The sequence below is a fragment of the Ranitomeya variabilis genome, chromosome 3, assembly GCF_051348905.1.
Source record: "Ranitomeya variabilis isolate aRanVar5 chromosome 3, aRanVar5.hap1, whole genome shotgun sequence".
Classification (NCBI taxonomy): domain Eukaryota; kingdom Metazoa; phylum Chordata; class Amphibia; order Anura; family Dendrobatidae; genus Ranitomeya; species Ranitomeya variabilis.
The window spans coordinates 218,869,777-218,893,539 of NC_135234.1; the positions used below are offsets into that span (position 1 = coordinate 218,869,777).

General features: G+C 45.1%; 1 protein-coding gene across 1 annotated transcript in view; it reads left to right on the top strand.

Moving 5' to 3' along the window:
- LOC143815681 (sushi, von Willebrand factor type A, EGF and pentraxin domain-containing protein 1-like) overlaps nucleotides 1-23,763 on the top strand; it is a 493,353-nt gene that overhangs the window by 220,937 nt on the left and 248,653 nt on the right. The window contains exon 5 of the mRNA XM_077295192.1: nucleotides 13,056-13,132. Within this exon, the coding sequence (XP_077151307.1) occupies nucleotides 13,056-13,132 (77 nt within the window). The remainder of the gene's footprint in view (nucleotides 1-13,055; nucleotides 13,133-23,763) is intronic.

The window sequence follows — 23,763 nt, forward strand, 5'->3', positions numbered from 1 at the left end:
TCCCGCACCAAGAGGGGAAGAGGAAGGACGGATATGCCCCTTCTCCAGAGATTCCTTGATATACGAACGCATTGCGGTATGCTCAGGTACAGACAGATTAAATAGTCTTCCCTTAGGAAATTTGCTACCTGGAATCAAATATATGGCACAGTCACAGTCCCTATGAGGAGGCAGAACACTGGACCTGGACTCGCTGAACACATCCTGATAATCAGACAAATACTCAGGAACTTCCGAAGGAGTAGAGGAAGCAATAGACACCGGCGGGGAATCACCATGAATACCCTGACAGCCCCAACTTGACACAGACATTGCCTTCCAATCCAAGACTGGATTATGAGTCTGTAACCATGGCAAACCCAAAACGACCAAATCATGCATTTTATGCAGAACAAGAAAACGAATCACCTCCCGATGTTCAGGAGTCATGCACATGGTTACCTGTGTCCAAAACTGCGGTTTATTTTCCGCCAATGGCGTAGCATCAATACCCCTCAGAGGGATAGGATTAACCAAAGGCTCAAGAACAAAACCACAGCGCTTGGCAAATGACAGATCCATAAGACTCAGGGCAGCACCTGAATCCACAAACGCCATAACAGGGTAAGAGGACAATGAGCAAATTAAAGTCACAGACAAAATAAATTTAGGTTGCAAATTACCAATGGCGACAGGACTAACAACCCTTGTTAGGCGTTTAGAGCATGCTGATATAACATGTGTAGAATCACCACAGTAAAAACACAACCCATTCTGACGTCTATGATTTTTCCGCTCATTTCTGGTCTGAATTCTATCACATTGCATCAAATCAGGTGTTTGTTTAGACAACACCACCAGAGGATTAGCGGTTTTGCGCTCCCGCAAACGCCGGTCAATTTGAATAGCCAGCGCCATGGAATCATTCAGACTTGTAGGAATGGAGAAACCCACCATCACATTCTTAATGGCTTCAGAAAGGCCATTTCTGAAGTTTGCGGCCAGAGCACACTCATTCCACTGAGTAAGCACGGTCCATTTCCGAAATTTTTGGCAATACACTTCAGCTTCATCCTGGCCCTGAGAAATAGCCAGCAAGGCTTTTTCTGCCTGAGCCTCAAGATTGGGTTCCTCGTAAAGCAATCCGAGTGCCAGAAAAAACGCATCAATATTTGCCAATGCCGGATCTCCTGGCACTAGCGAGAAAGCCCAATCCTGAGGGTCGCCCCGTAAAAAAGAGATAACAATTTTAACTTGCTGAACTGAGTCTCCAGATGAACGGGGTCTCAGAGATAGAAACAATTTACAATTATCCCTGAAATTCCTAAACTTAAATCGGTCTCCAGAAAACAGTTCAGGAATAGGTATTTTAGGTTCAGACATAGGACTACTGGTAACAAAATCTTGTATGCTTTGCACACGAGCAGCAAGCTGGTCCACACTTGTAATCAAGGTCTGGACATTCATGTCTGCAGCAAGCTCAAGCCACTCAGAGGTAAAGGGGAGGAAGAGAGGGAAAAAAAATAAATTCAGAATTTCCTTTCTTATATCCCACTTCTGCAATGCATTAAACATTCAATGTTGGCCTGGCATACTGTTATGACCCCAATGGCAGAGGGTCTCAGGAATAACTACCGTCTGCAAACACAAAAAACCAGCTCATAGGGCAGTGGTAACTGGGCTGACCATATATCTAATCCTAGCACCACAAATAGAAGTAGCCGGGGAACGTGCCTACGTTGGTTCTAGATGTCTCGCGCCAGCCGGAGAACTAACTAACCCTAGAAGGGAAAAGAAAGACCTTTCTTGCCTCCAGAGAAAAGACCCCAAACGTTGGATACAAGCCCCCAACAAATAATAACGGTGAGGTAAGAGGAAAAGACAAACATAAGAATGAGCTAGGTATTTAGCAAAGAGAGGCCCACTAGCTAATAGCAGAATATAGTAAGATGACTTATATGGTCAGCAAAAAACCCTATTAAAATATCCACGCTGGATATTCAAGAACCCCCGAACCGTCTAACGGCCGGGGGGAGAACACCAGCCCCCTAGAGCTTCCAGCAAGGTCAGAAATCACATTTAGTACAAGCTGGACAAAAATAGTAGCAAAGCAAGTAACTCAAAAAACAAAGAAGCAAGACTTAGCTTAATTTTGCAAGAGCCAGGACCAGCAGACAGGAGCAACAGAAGGATCTGATTACAACGATGCCAGGCACTGGACTAAGGATCCAGGAAGTTAATATAGCGACACCCCTGGACTAACGACCCAGGTGAGTGCCAAACAGAAAAAAGACAATCCCAGAGTCATACCACTAGTGACCACAAGAGGGAGCCAAAAAGTCTAATTCACAACAATACGCCAAACAGAAATGACGCAGATGCACTTAGTGGCAATATAAATCTCCCTTTTTATGTGTGGGAGACTGCGGCAAAAATCAGGCCCACTGTATGACACTACACAGTATAAGTGGCAGAAAGTGGCTGGCAGATATACGCCAAACAGAAATGACACAGATGCACTTAGTGGCAATATAAATCTCCCTTTTAATGTATGGGAGACTGCGGCAAAAATCAGGCCCACTGTATTACACTACACAGTGTATGTGGCAGAAAGGGGCTGGCAGATATACGACAAACAGAACTGACGCAGATGCACTTAGCGGCAATTTAAATCTCCCTTTTTATGTGTGGGAGACTGCTGCAAAAAACCAGGCCCGCTGTATTACACTACACAATGTAAGTGGCAGAAAGTGGCAGGCAGATATACGACAAACAGAACTGACGCAGATCCACTTAGTGGCAATTTAAATCTCACTTTATTATGTGGGAGACTGCTGCAAAAAACCAGGCCCGCTGTATTACACTACACAATGTAAGTGGCAGAAAGTGGCAAGCAGATATACGACAAACAGAACTGACGCAGATGCACTTAGCGGCAATTTAAATCTCCCTTTTTATGTGTGGGAGACTACTGCAAAAATCAGGCCCACTGTATTACACTACACAATGTACGTGGCAGAAAGTGGCTGGAAGATATATTAAAAAAAAAAGGGACTGTACTACAATAACAATCTCCATACAATGATCTCAGGAAAAGTATGGCAGCCAGCAATAAAAAGGACTGCTGCACACAAAAGTGTGGACAAATAAACAATAGAACTGTGCAGAAAGGAGCAACAGGATTTTTGCTTTTAAAAAAGCAGTTGGTTTGCACAGCGGCGTACAAACAGCAATGCAGCTATCAGGGTGCCTTATAAGCTACAGAGCTGATGCGCAGAAATCTAGCCTCCACTGTCCCTGCAAAGAAACGGTGGTGTTGGACAGTGGAAATCGCTACAGCACAAGCGGTTTGGGGGTTAATCTTTCCTCCCTAACAATATCCCTGCTTCTGACGAAGCTGCAGCAACCTCTTCCTATGCTCGGATCGGCAGAAGTAATATGGCGGTCGGCGTGCACGCCCCTTTATAGCCCCTGTGACACCGCAGAAAGCAAGCCAATCACTGTCATGCCCTTCTCTAAGATGGTGGGGTCCGAGACCTATGTCATCACGCTGCCCACACTCTGCGTCCTCCTTCATTGGCTGAGAAATGGCACTGAAAGCGTTATACGAAACGCGACTTTGGCGCGAAGATCGCCGACAGCATGGCCGATCCCACACACGAAACCCGACTTTGCCGAAAGTCGGCGATTTTTGAAAATGTCCGATCCATTTCGCTCAACCCTAGTTGTAGCCTATGCTGTGAGTGGATTGGCTGCCAAGAATTACAACGCACCACAATACCCCTTTCATAAGATTTCCAGGGGGGACTCCTGAAAAAGTGTTGCATTGAATTCAAGGCCTGCCCTGCTACCAATTCAAATGCACCCCAATAAGCCTTTGAACCCACATACTGGATGGGCCCATGAAAATCCACTTCAAAATATGCATTTTGTACTCCTATACTCCTTTGTTTTACACATTGGCAGCAAGGCCAGCCCTGCTGCATAGTCAGTCATATGCACACCATTAGGCCTTGGAACCCACATATTGGATGGGCCCATGAAAATCCACTTCGCAATATACATTTTGTACTCCCGGAGAATTTGGCAATTTTATTTGCCATATTTTTAACACTAAGGATCAGATATGGCTTTAAATAAGGCTAATACTTCTATTTCAACGCAATTTTATTGCAACCTACAAAATTCAAGGAATAGTATGATTGAATAGTGTGAGTGCATACACTTTTGTATATGTTAATATACAAAGGTGAATAAGTACATATAAGGATTAAATATATATTGTGATTACGGATATTTGAAGATTAACTACATACAGTAAACTTACATCATTCACAAGAGGCTTTTGAACATCATCCGTCTGGAATATCAGAGAATCAACACCAAGACAGAGAACCCTTGGGAAATTACCTACACTGCATGGGCGTCCCCAATTATGCAGGTATTAGCACACTGTACATGTACAGGTACCCCAGTTTTGGCATCTGTCTTAGTCATGTTTCTCTGGTCTTATATAGTGATTTAGGGTACCGTCACACAGTGCCATTTTCATCGCTACGACGGCACGATTCGTGACGTTGCAGCGTCGTATGATTATCGCTCCAGCGTCGTAGACTGCGGTCACACGTTGCAATACACGGCGCTGGAGCGATAATTTCATGACATATTTGCAATGTAGAAGCCGTTGGTTACTGTGCGCACATCGTATACAACCTGTGTCACACGATGCAATCATGCCGCCACAGCGGGACACTAGACGACGAAAGAAAGTTTCAAGCGATCTGCTACGACGTACGATTCTCAGCGGGGATCCGGATCGCAGTAGCGTGTCAGACACAACGATATCGTAACGATATCGCTAGAACGTCACGGATCGTGCCGTCGTAGCGATGAAAATGGCACTGTGTGACGGTACCCTTACACTATGTAGTAACTCAAGTTTCACCCAGGCCTTCAAGTGGCCAGCTTTCAAGGTTGTATGAAACTGAGATATCATGGAGTCATCAGATGAAGGTCCATAAATCCCTAGAAAATAAAAGCCATAATGATTTAGATCAAACCACCACAGAGTTTCAGTAAACCTTAATGTTTTACAATGACAAACAGCAAACATATAGAGGCTTAGAACTGTGTGTGAAGTGAATAAACAAACATTTCTCAAGATTGTGTCACTATGAGCATTGTCTGTCACATCTGTAAATGTTTTACAAGAAATGTAGCTATGTTATTGTCTGAATGCATTCGGTATACAGTATTTTAATCTGGATTCCAAATCGCCATTTGTATATTCGCCATTTGTACATTTTAGGCAGCCAAGGTTATCGCTCTCAAGGAGAGAAACGAAACTAATATAGTCAACAAAGAAATATTTGTAATTAACTACTGAGCAAAACTAACAGCATTGCTTTATCAAATTTATATGAAGTGTATTGTGTCCAATGTGAGCAACCAGGCAACACAAAAAGGAGCTTTTCAAGTGAGCTCTTTAAGGTACACAAATGTTATAAAGTCTTTGCCAACAAGGATGTGGTTTCACCAAAGGGGGTACCTATTTTAAAAATAAACTATTGCCATCACAGCCCCCTTGCTCAAAATTCTGTGGCCTATAAAAGTACAGAACACGTTCACCCAGGTCATGTCGTCAGAGATAAGGAAGAGACAATGCAGGAAGCAGAGTTAAGAAGTAGGCCCAATGTAGGGGTGTGGGTCTTTGAGACTTGTAATGGAGGACATGAGCTGGCAAACAATTCCTCAATGTGGGGTATTTTTTTATTAAATAAAATAGTGCCATCACAGCCCCCTTGCCCAAAATTCACCGTAAAATAGAACTTTCACCCAGGTGATCTAGTGGCAGTTAAAGGACATATTGCAGGGGACAGAGTTAAGAAGTAGGCCCAATGTAATGTAATGCCCAATTCCTCAATGTGGGGTCCTTTTTTACTAAATAAAATAGTGCTATCACAGCCCCCTTGCCCAAAATTCACCGCACAGAGCACGTTCATTCTGGTGGTCTAGTGGCAGGTAAAGGACACATTGCAGGAGACAGAGTTAAGAAGTAGGCCCAATGTAATGTAATGCCCAATTCCCCAATGTGGGGTCCTTTTTTTACTAAATAAAATTTTGCCATCACAGCCCCCTTTGTTGTGAATTTGGATTTTGGGCTCCCCCGGTGGCCACTGGTGGAATTGAACTTGTGTCATCATCTTTCCTGTTCACCTGTTCTCATCAGATCTGGGTGTCGCTATATAACCTGGCTTCTCTGTTAGTTGCTTGCCGGTCAACAATGTTATCAGAAGCCTCTCTGTGCTTGTTCCTGCTCCCAGACATCTACTAGATAAGTTGGACTTTCGTCCATGTTTGTTTTTGCTTTTTGGTTCCAGTTCACAGCTGCAGTTTCGTTACTGTGTCTGGAAAGCTCTTGTTGATCAGGAATTGCCACTCTGGTATTATGAGTTAATGCCAGAGTCCTAAAGTAATTTCTGGATGGTGTTTTGTTAGGGTTTTCTGCTGACCATGAAAGTGTTCTTTCTGTCTTCTGCTATCTAGAAAGCGGACCTCAAATTTGCTAAAACTATTTTCCTGCTGTGTTTGTTATTTCATCTAAAATCACCGCCAATATATGTGGGGGGCCTCTGTCTCCTTTTTGGGCATTTCTCTAGAGGTGAGCCAGGTCTTATATTTCCCTCTGCTAGCATTATTTAGTTCTCCGGCCGGCGCTGGGCATATAGGGATAAAAAGTAGGACATGCTACCTGGCTACTTCTAGTTGTGCGGTAGGTTTAGTTCATGGTCAGTACAGTTCCCATCTTCCAAGAGCTTGTTCCTATATAGGCTTATGCTATGTTCTCTAGCCATGGAGATCATGACACCCCTTGCTCAAAATTCACCGTACAGAGCACGTTCACCCTGGTGATCTAGTGGCAGTTAAAGGACAAATTGCAGGAGACAGAGTTAAGAAGTAGGCCCAATGTAATGTAATGCCCAATTCCCCAATGTGGGGTCCTTTTTTTACTAAATAAAATAGTGCCATCACAGCCCCCTTGCTCAAAATTCGCCATACAGAACACGTTCACCCTGGTGATCTAGTGGCAGGTAAACAAGAGACATTGCAGGAGACAGATTTAAGAAGTAGGCCCAATGTAGGGGTGTGGATCTCTGACACTTGTAATGGAGTTCCTGGCCTGACAAGCATTTGCTCATGGGGGGTAAATTTTTTAAAAATATTTCATGTGGATCATAGACACCCTTGCCAAAAAATTGACTGTCTGTAGCAGCACAGAACACGTGAAAACTGGTGATCTAGTGGAGGAGAATGAGGAGAAATTGCTGAAGGCCTCATTGCAAACCTAGTCCCAATGTAAAGGATTGTGTCTCCTACACTTGTAATGCCCATACACTAAATGCCTATGGCCTGACAAACATTTTCCCAAGGGGGATACATTGATTAAAAACATACTATGGGCATCCGAGACACCCTTGCCAAAAAATTGACTGTCTGTAGCGGCGCAGAACACGTGAACCCTGGTGATATAGTGGTGGAGAATGAGGAGACATTGCTGAAGGCCTCTTTAAAACCTAGGCCCAATGTAAAGGATTGTGTCTCCTACACTTGTAATGCCCATACACTATGTGCCTATCGGCTGACAAACATTTCCCAAAGGGGGATACATTTATTAAAAACATACTATGGGCATCTGAGACACCCTTGCCAAAAAATTGACTGCCTGTAGCGGCCCAGAGGCCGATAAGCCTGGTGATCTAGTGGTGGACAATGAGGAGACATAAAGCTAAATCATAATGAAATTAAACAAAGAAATAAAAAATGTGAATCCACTGATGAAAGTAAATAACAAAAGGGAGGGGCGAACACAGGTTCATAGATTTGAAGCCTGAATGTGTCCAACGAGATATGTTTGTCCCTAGCAACAGCTCAGAGACAGGGCTATAAATAAAAATATAATTTAAAAGTCTTTGAATAATTTTCTACTGTTGAGGTATACACTACCTCATAACAGGACTGTCCAGAGATTGGAAAAATGGAAAATATAAGAATGCATGGGATAAATAGACTTACATCTCTTTTTTATTATATTTTCCCCTGTGGGAGTAACATTTGTTTTGGTTTCCAATTAGATATGGGCATAATATTTACACCCTTGCAAAAAAAAAAAATTGTGCCTTTGGCATCACAGAAACAGTTCACTCTGGTGCTCTACTGCTTATGGATGATGAGGATGAGGATAAGGAGGAGGATAACAACTAACAAATCTGGAAGCGTATACCCATGTGTGGTTGTGAAGAGGTGCATGAGAATACACCTCCCCAAAAGAGAGAATGTATTTGAGGTTATGTTTCACTGTATTCACTTGGTGGTGTACAGAAGTCTTTCTAAATCCAGCCCTTGTTCATTTTTATAAGAGTCAGCCTGTCAGCATTTTCAGTTGACAGGCGGATGCGCTTATTATAATTCCACCAGCGGCACTAAAAACCCGCTCTGACAGAAAGCTAGCAGCAGGGCAGGCCATGATCTCCAAGGCGTAGAGAGCCAGTTCATGCTTCGTGTCCAGCTTGGATACCCAATAATTAAAAGGCACAGAGGAATCCCGGAGGACTTTTGTACGATTTGCAAGGCACTCCCTCAGCATCTTCTCAAACATTTCACTTCTTGTGAGAGCACCCCTTGCCTATATCGAGGGACAGTGGGAGGGTCTGAGAAAATTGTCCCAGAACTTTGCCATTGTACCCCTGCCTGAGCTGGATTGTACTTCTGTCTCTCTTGCTTGGACTCCTTGGTTGTACAACAAACTGTGACATCTGCTGCCAGCGTTCTCACATGGGAATTTTCTAAGTAATTCCGCTACAAGGGCCCTCTGGTACTGCAACATTTTAGTACACCTCTCTGCCTCTGGTAGAAGAGATTGAAAGTTCTCCTTGTAGCGTGGGTCTAGAAGTGTCACCAACCAGTAATGAGTGTCACCCAAAATTTTTATAATGCGAGGGTCACGTGAAACGCAGCGCAACATAACGTCAGCCATGAGTGCCAGACTGCTAACAGATAAGAATTCCGTGTCCTCACCAATAGGATGACTTACCATGCTGTCCTCCTCCTCCTCATCCTCATCCTCCTCCTCCCTGTCCTCAGGCCATCCCTGCTGAACAGATGGTATGACAGCTGTGTTTGTAGTACCATCTATAGCGCATTAAAGTAGCTCCTGTCCTTCCTCCTCTTCCTCCTCCTCATTGACTACCAATCCATGTTGAGAAGACATGAGGCTGAGCTGAGTGTAATCCCCCTGTATGGTTCCTTGCTCCATGTCCTCGTGCTCTGCCTGCAATGCATCCTCTTTAATTGGGAGCAGAGAGGTTTTTAGAATGTTGAGAAGTGGGATCGTGACGCTAATTATGGCATCATCGCCGCTCACCATCTTGGTGCCGTCCTCAAAGTTTTGGAGGATGGTACATATGTCGGACATCCATGTCCACTCCTGAGGTCTTATGTGTGGTGTCTGAACTGAATATCGATGGCCTTGTTGATGTTGGTAGTCAACAACTGCCCTCTTCAGCTCACAAATCCTTTCCAACATATGCAGCATAGAGTTCCAGCGCGTGGGGACATCACACACCAGTCGGTGAGCTGGAAGCTGTAAACGCTTCTGAAGCACGGCAAGGGCGGCTGAAGCTGTAGCTGACTTTCTAAAAATGGGCAGACAGATGGCATACTTTCACTAGCAGATCCGGCAGCTCTGGGTAGCTTTTCAGAAAACATTGAACCACGAGGTTAAGCACATGGGCCAAGCAAGGTACGTGTGTGAGCTCACCTTGCCTCAGAGCTGCCACCAGGTTACAGCCATTGTCACACACGACCATGCCTGGCTGTAAGATCAGCTGTGTCATCCAAACATCTGACTGCTCTTTCAGCGCTGTCCACAACTCTTCTGCATTGTGCGGTTTGTCACCTATGCAGATTAGCTTCAGCACAGCCTGTTGCCGCTTGGCTGAGACAGTGCTGCAGTGCTTCCAGCTTCTGACTGATGTGTTGATTTCAGAGATGGAGGATGAAGAGGAGGAGGTGCAGGAGCTGTAGACTGTGGAGGCAACCCTGATTGACGTACGGCCAGCAATCCTCGGCGTGGGGAGGATGTGTTCCATCCCAAGGTCCGACTGGGTCCAGGCTTCCACTATGTTAACCCAGTGTGCCGTCAGTGAGATGTACCATCCCTGCCCACAAGCACTTGTCCATGTGTCCGTGGTTAGGTTGACTTTCCCTGTAACAGCATTGTTGAGGGCATGGGTAATGTTGTGGGAAACATGCTGATGTAATGCCGGTATGGCACACCGGGAGAAATAGTGGCTACTGGGGACCAATTACCTTGGGACGGCCGCCGCCATCAGGTTGCAGAAAGCTTCCATCTCAATGAGTCTAAAAGGTAGCATTTCTAGCACAAGCAGAAGAGAAATAATAGAATTTAGGATTTGCTTGTGGGGCGTTGGCTGGGTATTTCCGCTTGCGTTCCAAAGACTGGGTTATAGACAACTGATGGCTGTGCTGGGACAAGGATGTGGACAGGCTTGATGATGGTGCTGCCATCTGGTGAGTATCAGACAGCAAAAAAAGTGGTCCACCGGCCTACAATGCCCAAACTTGGAGCACGCAGATATATGAGGGTTGTCACGGAAATACCACACTGGCAAATATGTGGCCTTTTTATATTTTTTTAAGCTAAATAGTGCTGTAAATAATTAGAGAAACAGACAGCAAAAAAAGTGGCAAAATGGCCTAAAATGCCCAAACTTGAGCACACAGATATATGAGGCCATTTTTGGTTAATTTAAAACACACACAAAAAAAAAATCGTAGAACAAGGTTAGCACACAGAACTATGCTACATATGCCTGAAAAACTATGATTTTTAAACAGGCCTCTGTCTGACAGAACAGACTGTATATTTTTTGGGGGGGATTAATTTTGGGGAAAAAAAATTGAAACTAGTTATATAGTAAAGAAGCTGCAGCAGCAGACAGTTATGGAGCTTTGGGAGAGATGCAGTGGAAGCTATGTATGCACATACAGTGCCTGCAGGCCTTGCACTGATGTGGATATTCCGTGCCCTGCCTACCTAGCGCTGCAATATCGGGACCCACGAATTAGCCCTAAAAAGGACTGTTGGTTTCTCAGGAGTTGTGGATTTAAGAGTTGCAGACCTACACTAACTATAAAAACCATGATTCTGACCCTATCTCGGCAGCAGCTCTCCCTACTCTCACTGAATCTGGAGCTGAATGCAGCGAGCAGGGCAGCACCAGGTCTCTTATACTCGGGATGATGCTGTGCGGCCAAGCCAATCACTGCACGACCACAACAAAGATGGCTGCGGCATTTCATAGCCTGGCAGACAATCCCTGCAGCATGATTGGGTCTCTAAAGTCCACCAAAAATGCTGTGTGGAGACACCTGTATGTGACAACTGACACCCTGCGGTATCGGCCATCACCGGTTTTGTGACCAATCGGGGCCAATTAACCCTTGTCAATTGTGACAGGGTTATTTAAGTTGTTACAAGGGGTCAAAAACCTACTTAGTAACCATCAGACCCCGTGATGAGAATCATGTGATGACCTGTGAGATCCAGAAATAAGCAATAAGCCCAGTTTGTCTGTGGGAGTAGTGTGCCTACAACCAATTTTTTTCTACTCTGCACCTGTGTCTGTGCGAGAAGTGTGAATAACCAATTTTTTCTGCATTGCACCTGTGTCTATGTGAGTAGTATGGTAACCAATTGCGAGTGCGAATAATGTGCCTAGGCAATATTTAATACTCTGTACTGCACGTGAAAAATCATCTCAGTACAGATTACTGCCTGCAATAACCTCGCTGCCCCCTCACCAATACTAGAGCTGCCGCCTGACCAATATTAGAGGTGCTGCAACCCCGAACCTACGGTATCTTCCCCAGTTGGCATTGGTGGTCCGCTGACCTTTTGTACTACCCCTCCCACAAACTCATCCTCAAACAGAACCAGTAGGTGGCATCAGTGCACTCAATCTCTTCCACTTGTGGGGCAGGGCCAGGTAGATGGCCATAGAACCACAGCCAACAGAGTCATTAAAAAGCAGAAGTAACTGCTGCTTGACTCGAAGCTCAGACTGTTTGCTTGATTTGCAAGGGGGTGAAGAGGAAGACAGATGCCCATGGGCCGCAGGTGCAAACTCTGTGCTTCTAGCAGTGAACCAGGTGGAAGATAAAGCAAAGGAACTAAAGGCACTCTCAGCCATCTAATCTAAATCCACCTCTACATGTTCTGCCCTGACCATTCATCCAGTGGTACTTAGGCCTATGAAATTACAGATTGTCTTGTCGTCTGCGTGCACCATAGGAAAGTGTTTCATATGGACGCATGGTAGGCACCGATCGATCATGTCCTCTTTCTCCCTACAACAGCTACACCACTACCAGAAGCAACACTGTCAAGTTCCCTATTTGGTGCTCTCCTAATTCCTTGTATCACAAAAAAGTGCAGAGTATTACACAGCCTGTACACAGAGAGAGAGTGGCCAGTAGTTAATTACACTGCCTGTATGCAGAGTGACCCCACAGAGACTGTTTTCAGAGCACCCAAAAAAATTAAATAAACAAAAACAATATTTGGTACCTCCTCCTCCGCTTCTTCCACCTACACTGCCACATCCACCTCCACCAAGATTATTATTTTTTTATTCTGTTATTTTCAGTGATTTCCCTATCCACATTTGTTTGCAGGGCAATTGTCCTGCTTACCTCCATTAAGCTTCTATTTGCTCCATAGCCATTACGATGACCATTTTGCAGCCATTTTAAAGCACAGAAGTTAAGGTCCCCTTTGACTTCTATTGGGTTTGAGGTCACGTTCATATGCTGAACAAAACTTTCAACTACAGTGCGGTTGCACCCAATGAACCCAAACATCCATGGGTCCGCTCATCCCTAATTGCTGCCATCAGAAAAGACCATGGAAAATGTGACAGGTTCCCTTTAATGTTGATGTTTGTATCAATGGTTTACTAGTTGAGAGTTAATTGTCTTCCCATTACCATTTTTAGGTACAAGTTTAAAAGCATCAACTACAGAAGCTGTATGTCAGATCGATCTTGGAGTTTGCCCATCCCTGAATGTGAAGGTAAAGTACTAAATCAGTGTTCATTTTTAATAGTGTATAAAGGAAGATGAATTGTTAAAAATTGTAAGGAGTTTTGACCAATGGGGGTCAAAGCCCAAAAATCCCTGAGGATTGTTCCAGCGTTAATTTGCGTGTTTCCTCAGTGCCGCCCTACTCACCATGGTCACTGCATGGCATCCACTTGTGTCAGGTCGGCTCACTGGGGTACTGTTTATTGCAACGCTCCTCTGCACTGCTACAAATGCATGCTGCTTCCATTTGGCCTTAGGGGGCATGGCCGGTGTCTGCAGGATGTTAACAATGCTTTGTCCTGGAGAGATTAGGTTCCCTGACCTATCTTATGCGAGCAGGTTCTAAATAAGGCAGCTAGTAGACCTAGTAGTCCATGATCATGCTCATTTCTGTATTCTGCTTCTCATTACTGACCTGGCTAGTCTTTCCGTCCTGCCTGACTTCTCCACTCCTGACGTCAGCCATACCTTCTGACCCTGTGCTGCCTGCCCCAACCTCAAACCATCTGACCAGATTTTGTCTGTGCCCTCCTGTACCATGTATCTGTGTCTCTGAACCTCCGGTCAGCGGCTGCAGTCTCGGGGACTGCCCTGGAGTGGTGCTTGGCAACTATATGCAGCCAAGCCTAACCTCACCAACAGAGGCTCTAGCCAAAATCAGGTTGTTGCTTAGTCTCACCCCTCCAGGGTAAACCCGGCCCATGGCGCAGTGGATCCACACCCACCAGCGTTACACAGATTGCTAAAACAAAGAGGCAATGGCCCCCTAAATAGATTGGGGGAAGATAAAGCTGATAATGAGTGTGGAGCAATTAGGTAAGGTCTATTTTCCAAACCTCAGGAAATTTCCTGCATTGAGCAATGCCCAGCAGATTCTTGCTGAGATGGAAAAAAATGTCCATCATCATATGTATATAAATCATAATGATCTTTTGACTTCTGCCCACTGTGCTTACAATATTCTTGCAGGAAGGTGGCTCTGTTATACAGCTGGGATCTTAATGCAACTGGTGGTATCAAAGTTACCTCTGATGCGACAGTAAAAAGCATCGGCTGAATCTAATGTGTTTAGCTGAGAGAGAGGACTTCCTCTATCTGTTTTTTGGCACCTCAAAACAGAGGGTTACCATGGCAGCAGGGCCCTTAAAAATAGTTCCCAGGTCTCCTAGACATTTATTGCATACACACGTTTTGTTACACACGTTTATTTCCTCTGGGTGTACTGGAATAACATAAAGAATGAGAAAAAAGGCAAATTGGATATCATTTCACCCAAAACCCCAGAAACGGGCTGGGCAAAATTGTTGGCATCTTTCCATAATTGTGAGTAAACAACTTTGTTTATATCTCCTTAACACTAGAAGTCCCAGAAATTTCGAGCTCCCCCCTGAAGTCCTGAAAGAGGGTCAAATGACCCTTAGTCCAAACTGACAACTCTGATGGCTCCAATTAGCATCCTTTCATTTGTAAATGTGGCCATTTCCTTAGGAATCTGCAGGGGGCAATTGTGTTGATCCACCTCAACAAAGGTCTTGTAAGAGAGTTGAACCAGCCTGGCTTCTCTATTGTTAGTGGGTAAAAAACCTAGGAATGCACATATCAAAATCAGCAGGTTTTTTTAAAATAATATAAACTTTAAAACGTAACTTTTACTTCGTTACTGCATAAAATTACGAACATACAGTGTCACACAGTGTGCAGGTGCTGACTTACATATAACACATAACAAATCAACGAAACCTTTAAAAACGTCACTGTCTCTGTTCACCGTTATGAGCCAAATTGGGTCTCTCTATGGGTGATAGTGTCCTATTCACCTCTGTTGGTGACTACCGTGCCGGGATGGATGAGAGTACCCCTCTTTACACGCTTTATCAGTTCTTTATACTTATATATTCCTCCGTATGAACGGGGATTCTAAGCTTAGACGGGTGTAACCTTGGATACCTATCACGGTTCTCCCATAGGTAGGTATAGAGTACAGTGAAACTAGATCCTCTGGTATCAGTGCGCAAATAACTTTACTACATGCACATAACTGTTCATGATCTAGACAACCTTAAATATAGAGTGGGTTTAACATCCCTTATATCAGTGGCTAAACTAACAGTCACACCGTTTTCCCTCAAGGAAACCTTCTCTAGGTGTGTGTCCGCCTGAGGCCACTTGTTAAGGTTATGTAGTGCGTCCACCCATCCCCAGTATACTCATCTGCTAGGCATCCTGGTCGCAGTTTTTCTGCAGGATGAGTTGCTGTAGGATCCCTTTAGCGGTTTTCTCATGTGTCCGCCTCTCGGTTTCCTATAACTTTTATGCCTCCCGACGCGTTTCTTCCTGAAATGGGTTCATCAGGGGATTGTTGGCATGCTACTGGGCAATCGCTGGTCTACTTACATGTAGCCAGTCTTTATAACGGAGTGGTTGCCGGTATTCGCGCTGGCGTGCTTCCGGACGCCAGTGCCATTTCCGGTTAGGGTGTGCGCGCACTCCTCGGTGCCGCGCACTCAAGTAACCGGCCTCGTACATTTCATGGACCCGCGTTCGGATCCTAGTGTGTCAAGGCGCATGCACCATACTGTGACGCGCATAGTATCCCTAGCGACCGTGACGCTTCTGCTCCCAGCGTAACGTCATTTCCGGTTTTCTTTAAACCTTGTATTGCGGGCATCTATGCATATCAGTGGAAACGGAGAGGCACTCTCATGGTCATTCTCTATAAATACCTCAATCTATTGCGCCACTTCCCTTTCTTATATTATGGGTAAACAAAGTACCCTCCAGCCAAAAAATAGGTATGTACGGATGAAGTGTTATCCACAGCCCTTTTATACCTTCCTGGACCACGACCTTTCTAAAAGATGTACTAGTCGGTCGTGAACCTTTAACCCAAAGAAACCCTATTGTAAATTGGACCACATGATATGACGCAAAATGAGTAGGGATCCCACATGGCTGGGTGAAAGGGTGAAAGGCTGTTATAAGTGAAGAGGTGAATAGGACACTATCACCCATAGAGAGACCCAATTTGGCCCATAACGGTGAACAGAGACAGTGACGTTTTTAAAGGTTTCGTTGATTTGTTATGTGTTATATGTAAGTCAGCACCTGCACATTATATTATTTTAAAAAAATCTGCTGATTTTGATATGTGCATTCCTAGGTTTTTTACCCACTAACAATAGAGAAGCCAGGCTGGTTCAATTGTGCAACTGTTTGGTATGGCGGGTTTCTTATCCACAGGGATAGACACCAATACTTGGATGAATGAGGCCAAAAGTGTTTTTTTGGAAGGAACTTTTACCCAAAAGAGGTACACACCCTCCTTTAACTCTGCATTTAAAGAACTGACTAAGGCATATAAAGATCAGATCACATCTTGGTGGGAAGTGCAGAGTCTCGATAATTACATCAGAGCAGGGATAGTACCAAGACACCTAAGAATAACTAACTCTCCAGGATATAGATATAAGGGGACAGAATTTTATAAAAAGTGGGAAAGAGAAGCCACAGACAGTTCCCTGAAGCTTATGAAACTACTCCTAGATGAAGAGAGATTGATGTTGGTAGAATTGAATAATAACCTAAAAGAACAGATCGAGGTGACAAAGAAATTTACGGCCGAACCAGAGTTTGGTAACAAGGAAAAAAGCCTCCAAAATACTATTGAAAAATTCCAATATCACCTAAAAGAAAAGAAACACAAATTTTTTGTTAGAGACTTGCAGGATTTTAGGGATAATAAGGCATACTCATTACATAATCCCAAGCCACCTAAACCACAAGAAACCGATCCTTCATCATCAGAAGTGGAGTTTTCAGATTCTGACACCCGCCCCAAAAATCCAAAAGGGAAGACAAGGGGAAGAGGAGGGTCACGAGGAGGTAGAGGAACAGGTAGAGGGTCACCACAGGGGGACCGTTTTTTAGACCTCAGCTATCCGCTGAGGAACCGGTTCAATCCTCGGAATCCTATGTAGACAATCGCGTTATTAATTTATCCTCAAAAACCCTGAGCAGCGAACAGATGGCTGTGTTAAGTAAGGGCCTCTCCTTTGTCCCAACAACCGACTATGAGAGCTTTGAGGCGGTAAAAGACCTTAATCTGTTTATCCGCCGACTAAAGTGGAAAAAGCACTTTGTAAATGAAGATAAAAAACGCTGTCTAGAATTGGGCATTAATGAGGACCTTCTGGGGGATGTGAAGTTCTTGTTTCACTTAAGTGACACTGACCCGAACGAAATAGGGGAAGGTCCATTCACCGATCTCAAAAACAAAAGCAGGCGCATGCCACCCGCCACGAGTGATTTAAGTCCAATAGATGTGTTTCTGAATTTGGTGACAAAAGATCTAGTAGAACTGGAATCCAAAATAAAAAGAAAAGGTGCATATAATCTAACAAAAAATGAGATGAAAAGTTTATGTGATCTAGAGAAAGATCGCGACAGAGTCATAAAACCTTCAGACAAGGGAGGTAACATAGTTGTAATGGATGTAGGGCAATATCGAGACTTATGTTACTCCCTTCTCCGGAAGGAAATGGGATACGAGAAACTGGAGGCAAATCCCACTTAAGATATATCATGAACAACTAAGAGGACTGGTAGCGGAAGGCTTCAACAATAAATTGATAGACGCAAATGAAAGGGACTTTCTGATAACTGTGCACCCTGTAGTACCAACCTTCTATTGTGTACCCAAAATACACAAAGGTACCAATCCATTGAAAGGGAGACCCATAGTCTCAGGAATTGGTAGCCTTACGCAAAATCTAGGACTGTATGTGGATCGCGTTTTGCGGCCCTTCGTGGTTTCTCTAAGTTCTTACACTCGTGACACGACAGACCTACTTCTTAAATTAGAGAGTGTGGTACTGGATGCGGACATGTTGCTGTGCTCCATCGACGTGGAAGCACTATATTCTTCTATCCTACACATCAAAGGGATCATGGCTGTGGAGTACTTCCTCAACACAAGAGGGTTACAATTCCGCCAACACAATAAATTTGTAGTTAAGGCTCTGGAATTTTGTCTAACAAAAAACTATTTCCTGTTTGATGGAAATTACTTCCACCAGCTCAGGGGCACTGCGATGGGGAGCCCTTGTGCCCCCTCGTATGCAAATCTGCTCCTGGGCTGGTGGGAGGAAAATGTGGTCTTCGGTGAAAGGTCAGACACAGAAGACAACATCGTCATGTGGCTACGCTACATTGACGACGTGTTTGTCATTTGGAGGGGAAGCGAAGAAGGCTTTGTCTCCTTTGTAACAGGCCTTAATGATAACGATCTGGGCCTCCATTTCACCTATGAAATGGGCAGAACCAAATTGCCATTTCTGGACGTAATCATAGAAAAGGGAAAAGATGGCCAAATAACAACAAGCACGTATAGAAAACCGACAGCGTCCAACTCCTTGTTACGGTGGGAGTCAAACCATCCAATTTCCCTTAAAAAGGGTATCCCTAAAGGCCCCGTCTCACATAGCGATTTACCAACGATCACGACCAGCGATACGAGCTGGCCGTGATCGTTGGTAAGTTGTTGTGTGGTCGCTGGGGAGCTGTCACACAGACAGCTCTCTCCAGCGACCAACGATCAGGGGAACGACTTCGGCATCGTTGAAACTGTCTTCAACGATGCCGAAGTCCCCCTGCAGCACCCGGGTAACCAGGGTAAACATCAAGTTACTAAGCGCAGGGCCGCGCTTAGTAACCCGATGTTTACCCTGGTTACCAAAAAAAACAAACAGTACATACTCGCCTTTCGGTGTCCCTTGCCGTCTGCTTCCTGCTCTGACTGAGCCGCCGTACAGTGAGAGCAGAGCGCAGCGGTGACGTCACTGCTGTGATCTGCTCTCACTTTCCGGCCGGCAGTCAGTCAGAGCAGGAAGCAGACGGCAAGGGACCTGACGGACATCAGATGGTGAGTATGTACTGTTTGTTTTTTTTTACATTTACGCTGGTAACCAGGGTAAACATCGGGTTACTAAGCGCGGCCCTGCGCTTAGTAACCCGATGTTTACCCTGGTTACGAGTGAAGACATCGCTGGATCGGTGTCACACACACCGATTCAGCGATGTCAGCGGGACCTCAACGACCAAAAAAAGGTCCAGGCCATTCCGACACGACCAGCGATCTCACAGCAGGGGCCTGATCGCTGGTACGTGTCACACATAGCGAGATCGCTACTGAGGTCGCTGTTGCGTCACAAAACTAGTGACTCAGCAGCGATCTCGCTAGCGATCTCGCTATGTGAGACGGGGCCTTAAGGGACAGTATCTGAGAGTCCGTAGAAACTGCTCTGAGTCTCATGTATATCACAAACAGGCAGATGACCTCAGAACACGCTTCCAAGAACGGGGATACCCTAATAATGTACTCAAGGAAGCTTATAGTGCATCCCTAACGAAACAAAGGAAGGACCTCCTAAAACCGACTCCTAAGAAGGAAGGGGACCAACAAATGAGATTGATCACTAAATACACAAACGGAGCTACAGACTTGAGAGAAATTCTAAAAAAGCACTGGCCCATCCTCCAGATGGATAGCGACCTGAAGGGAATACTCACCCCGGCCCCACAAATCACTTTTAGAAAGGGCCGCTCGATTAAAGACAGGGTAGTCCACAGCCATTTTACCCCCCCCTCCTAAAAGTGAATCCCACATGGCTGGGTGAAAGGGTGAAAGGCTGTTATAAGTGTGGCCAATGCAAATACTGTGCGTCCCTAAGCCAAGGGGCGGAGTTTGTGAGTAACGTGATGGGAAAAGTATACCGCATAAACCATTTCAGAAACTGTAAGACTAGAGGTGTAGTTTACAAGATGACCTGTGATTGTGGAGTGGAGTATGTGGGGAAGACTAGTAGAGAACTAAGAAGAAGGGTGGGTGAACACCATGGAGATACGATCAAAGGGAGGAACACCACAGTGGCAAACCATATTAACAGGGTACACCAAGGCAACCTGAAAGTTGTAAAATTCATGGGGATAGACAGAATATACCAACCGCCAAGAGGCGGAGATTGGGACAAGAATATCCTGCAAAGGGAGAGTAAATGGATTTTTCGATTACAAACCACAACACCACAGGGTCTTAACGACCAACTTAGCTTTACTTCCTTCCTATAAAAGTAGGATACATCAGGGCATCTAGACTGTAGGGAAAGCCGCCGTTGAGTGGGGGCGCCAATGCGCAGGATTAGGTGCCAACCTCCGCGTGAGGTAGGGATCAAGATAGGAAGGGTGAAATAGGGTCAGGATAGTCATCACCCTGTGTCTATCATTTCTAACACAAAGGTCTGTCGTGTCACTCCATGTGGAGCATCTGGAGATACACGGTAATTTTTGTATTCCATTCTATTTCCTTATATCCCTACTCATTTTGCGTCATATCATGTGGTCCAATTTACAATAGGGTTTCTTTGGGTTAAAGGTTCACGACCGACTAGTACATCTTTTAGAAAGGTCGTGGTCCAGGAAGGTATAAAAGGGCTGTGGATAACACTTCATCCGTACATACCTATTTTTTGGCTGGAGGGTACTTTGTTTACCCGTAATATAAGAAAGGGAAGTGGCGCAATAGATTGAGGTATTTATAGAGAATGGCCATGAGAGTGCCTCTCTGTTTCCACTGATATGCATAGATGCCCGCAATACAAGGTTTAAAGAAAACCGGAAATGACGTTACGCTGGGAGCAGAAGCGTCACGGTCGCTAGGGATACTATGCGCGTCACAGTATGGTGCATGCGCCTTGACACACTAGGATCCGAACGCGGGTCCATGAAATGTACGAGGCCGGTTACTTGAGTGCGCGGCACCGAGGAGTGCGCGCACACCCTAACCGGAAATGGCACTGGCGTCCGGAAGCACGCCAGCGCGAATACCGGCAACCACTCCGTTATAAAGACTGGCTACATGTAAGTAGACCAGCGATTGCCCAGTAGCATGCCAACAATCCCCTGATGAACCCATTTCAGGAAGAAACGCGTCGGGAGGCATAAAAGTTATAGGAAACCGAGAGGCGGACACATGAGAAAACCGCTAAAGGGATCCTACAGCAACTCATCCTGCAGAAAAACTGCGACCAGGATGCCTAGCAGATGAGTATACTGGGGATGGGTGGACGCACTACATAACCTTAACAAGTGGCCTCAGGCGGACACACACCTAGAGAAGGTTTCCTTGAGGGAAAACGGTGTGACTGTTAGTTTAGCCACTGATATAAGGGATGTTAAACCCACTCTATATTTAAGGTTGTCTAGATCATGAACAGTTATGTGCATGTAGTAAAGTTATTTGCGCACTGATACCAGAGGATCTAGTTTCACTGTACTCGATACCTACCTATGGGAGAACCGTGATAGGTATCCAAGGTTACACCCGTCTAAGCTTAGAATCCCCGTTCATACGGAGGAATATATAAGTATAAAGAACTGATAAAGCGTGTAAAGAGGGGTACTCTCATCCATCCCGGCACGGTAGTCACCAACAGAGGTGAATAGGACACTATCACCCATAGAGAGACCCAATTTGGCCCATAACGGTGAACAGAGACAGTGACGTTTTTAAAGGTTTCGTTGATTTGTTATGTGTTATATGTAAGTCAGCACCTGCACACTGTGTGACACTGTATGTTCGTAATTTTATGCAGTAACGAAGTAAAAGTTACGTTTTAAAGTTTATATTATTTTAAAAAAACCTGCTGATTTTGTCTTGTAAGAGAGTGTAAACAAAAGAATGTAAGCTGCTCCTGAGTGTGTCTGCCCACCCCCCAGCTGCATTGTTGTGCAGGGGATATGCATAAGGTTGTTAACACTTTAGCAAATTTGCATGCAGCCTTTTGTGCTGTGGGGGATAAATAGGTGACTGCTTCACCTATTTTGTTCACAAGAAACAAAATGCAGAGAAGGCACACAATTCAACAGGCATTGGAACTGATCCTGAGCAACACCAACCCTTCAACCGGATTCGGACTCTGAGCTGTCTTCAGGTTAGACTTTTCAAATTACCTATTTTTATTTTCTGACTATTTTTTTAGGCTAGGTTCACATTTGAGAGAATTTCAGTTCCAGCAGGGAACTTAGAAATTTTCTCAGCCTCTGCATGTTCCCTGCATGTGGGAGAGCGGGGAACGCGGTCCCTAGCAACCCGCTGTGCTTACTGGTTACTAGCTACACAGCAGGCTGCGGGGAGTGTGATTCGCACCCCTGCATCCCCCCTCCCCAGGGAACGCATCTTGAGGAGTTCTCTGTGCGGGAGGGATGCGGGGGTGCAAATCCCACTCCCCGCAGCCCACTGTGTAGCTGATATCCAGTAAACACAGCGGGTTGCTAGGGACTGCGTTCCCCGCTCTCCCGTATGCGGGGAACATGCGGAGGCTGAGAAAATTTCTAAGTTCCCTGCTGGATTCGCAGGGAACTGAAATTCTCTCAAATGTGAACCTAGCCTTTAGAACCAAAACAAAATGTTAATTTGAAATTATTTATCTTGCAGATGAGGAGACTCCTCCTCTACCAAAAAAGAGAGCTCGGTTGGCGAGTGAGCCGACAGAGACCGCAAAAGATGGCACAGTGTGGCGTGAAGTACAAGTGGGGAAACGTCTCCATTTCACCCCAATAGAACCATACCCTACAGATGGAGAGCCAAGTGCTAAGGCCAGACAAAGTGTCCGGAGTCGCCTTCAGCGCTTCCTCTGTTTTATCACTCTTGACATGCTTCGTAGCATTCAAGAATGGACTACTCAACATGCACGTCACACAGAGCAGGTGGATTGGTTCATGGGTCTCCTGGAACTAATGGCATTTATTTCAGTCATTATCTTGCGGGGGGTGACCAAGGTTCCATCACTACGTGACAGCTGATCAGCAAACCTGGCAAACCCAAAGATCATTGCAACTATGACCCAAAACGGCTTCCAAGACATTATGCAACACCTACGCTTTGATGACATGTTCACACGCAGTGAGCGAGTGGAGACCGATAAGTTTGCTGCAATCTCCGATGTGTGGAGATTGTTTATCAGCCAACTGCATCGCATCCTACCACCCTGGTCGACACATCACTATTGATGAACAGCTTTTCCCGTCGAAGACTCGCTGCTGTTTTCTACAATACATTGCAACAAAACCAGACAAGTTTGGCATCAAGTTTTGGGTGGCTTACGACTTGAAATCAAAGTACATCTGTTATGTCCTCCCATTTCTTGGCAAGGACCCCAGTCATCCCAGCGGGGAGAGACTGTCCGAATATGTAGTGATGAGGCTGATGGAACCATTCATGGACAAGGGCAGAACTGTAACCACAGACAATTTCTTTACATCATTGTCACTTGCACAATGACTGCTTAGTCGAAAAACCACTATCCTCGGCACAGTCAACAAGAGTCGCCGGGAAATTCCTCAATCCGCTAGACAGATGGACCGCACTGAATTCACCACTCAGGTGTTTTCAATCACTGGTGCCACACTGACAGTGTATGCACCCAAACAAAAGAAGGCCGTCTACATTCTCAGCAGCATGCACAGCGTGGTTGAGACTGAGGATACCAACAAAAGGAAGCCAAACACGGTCACACAATACAACCACACAAAGTGCGGTGTGGATGTAATGGACCAAATGGTGCG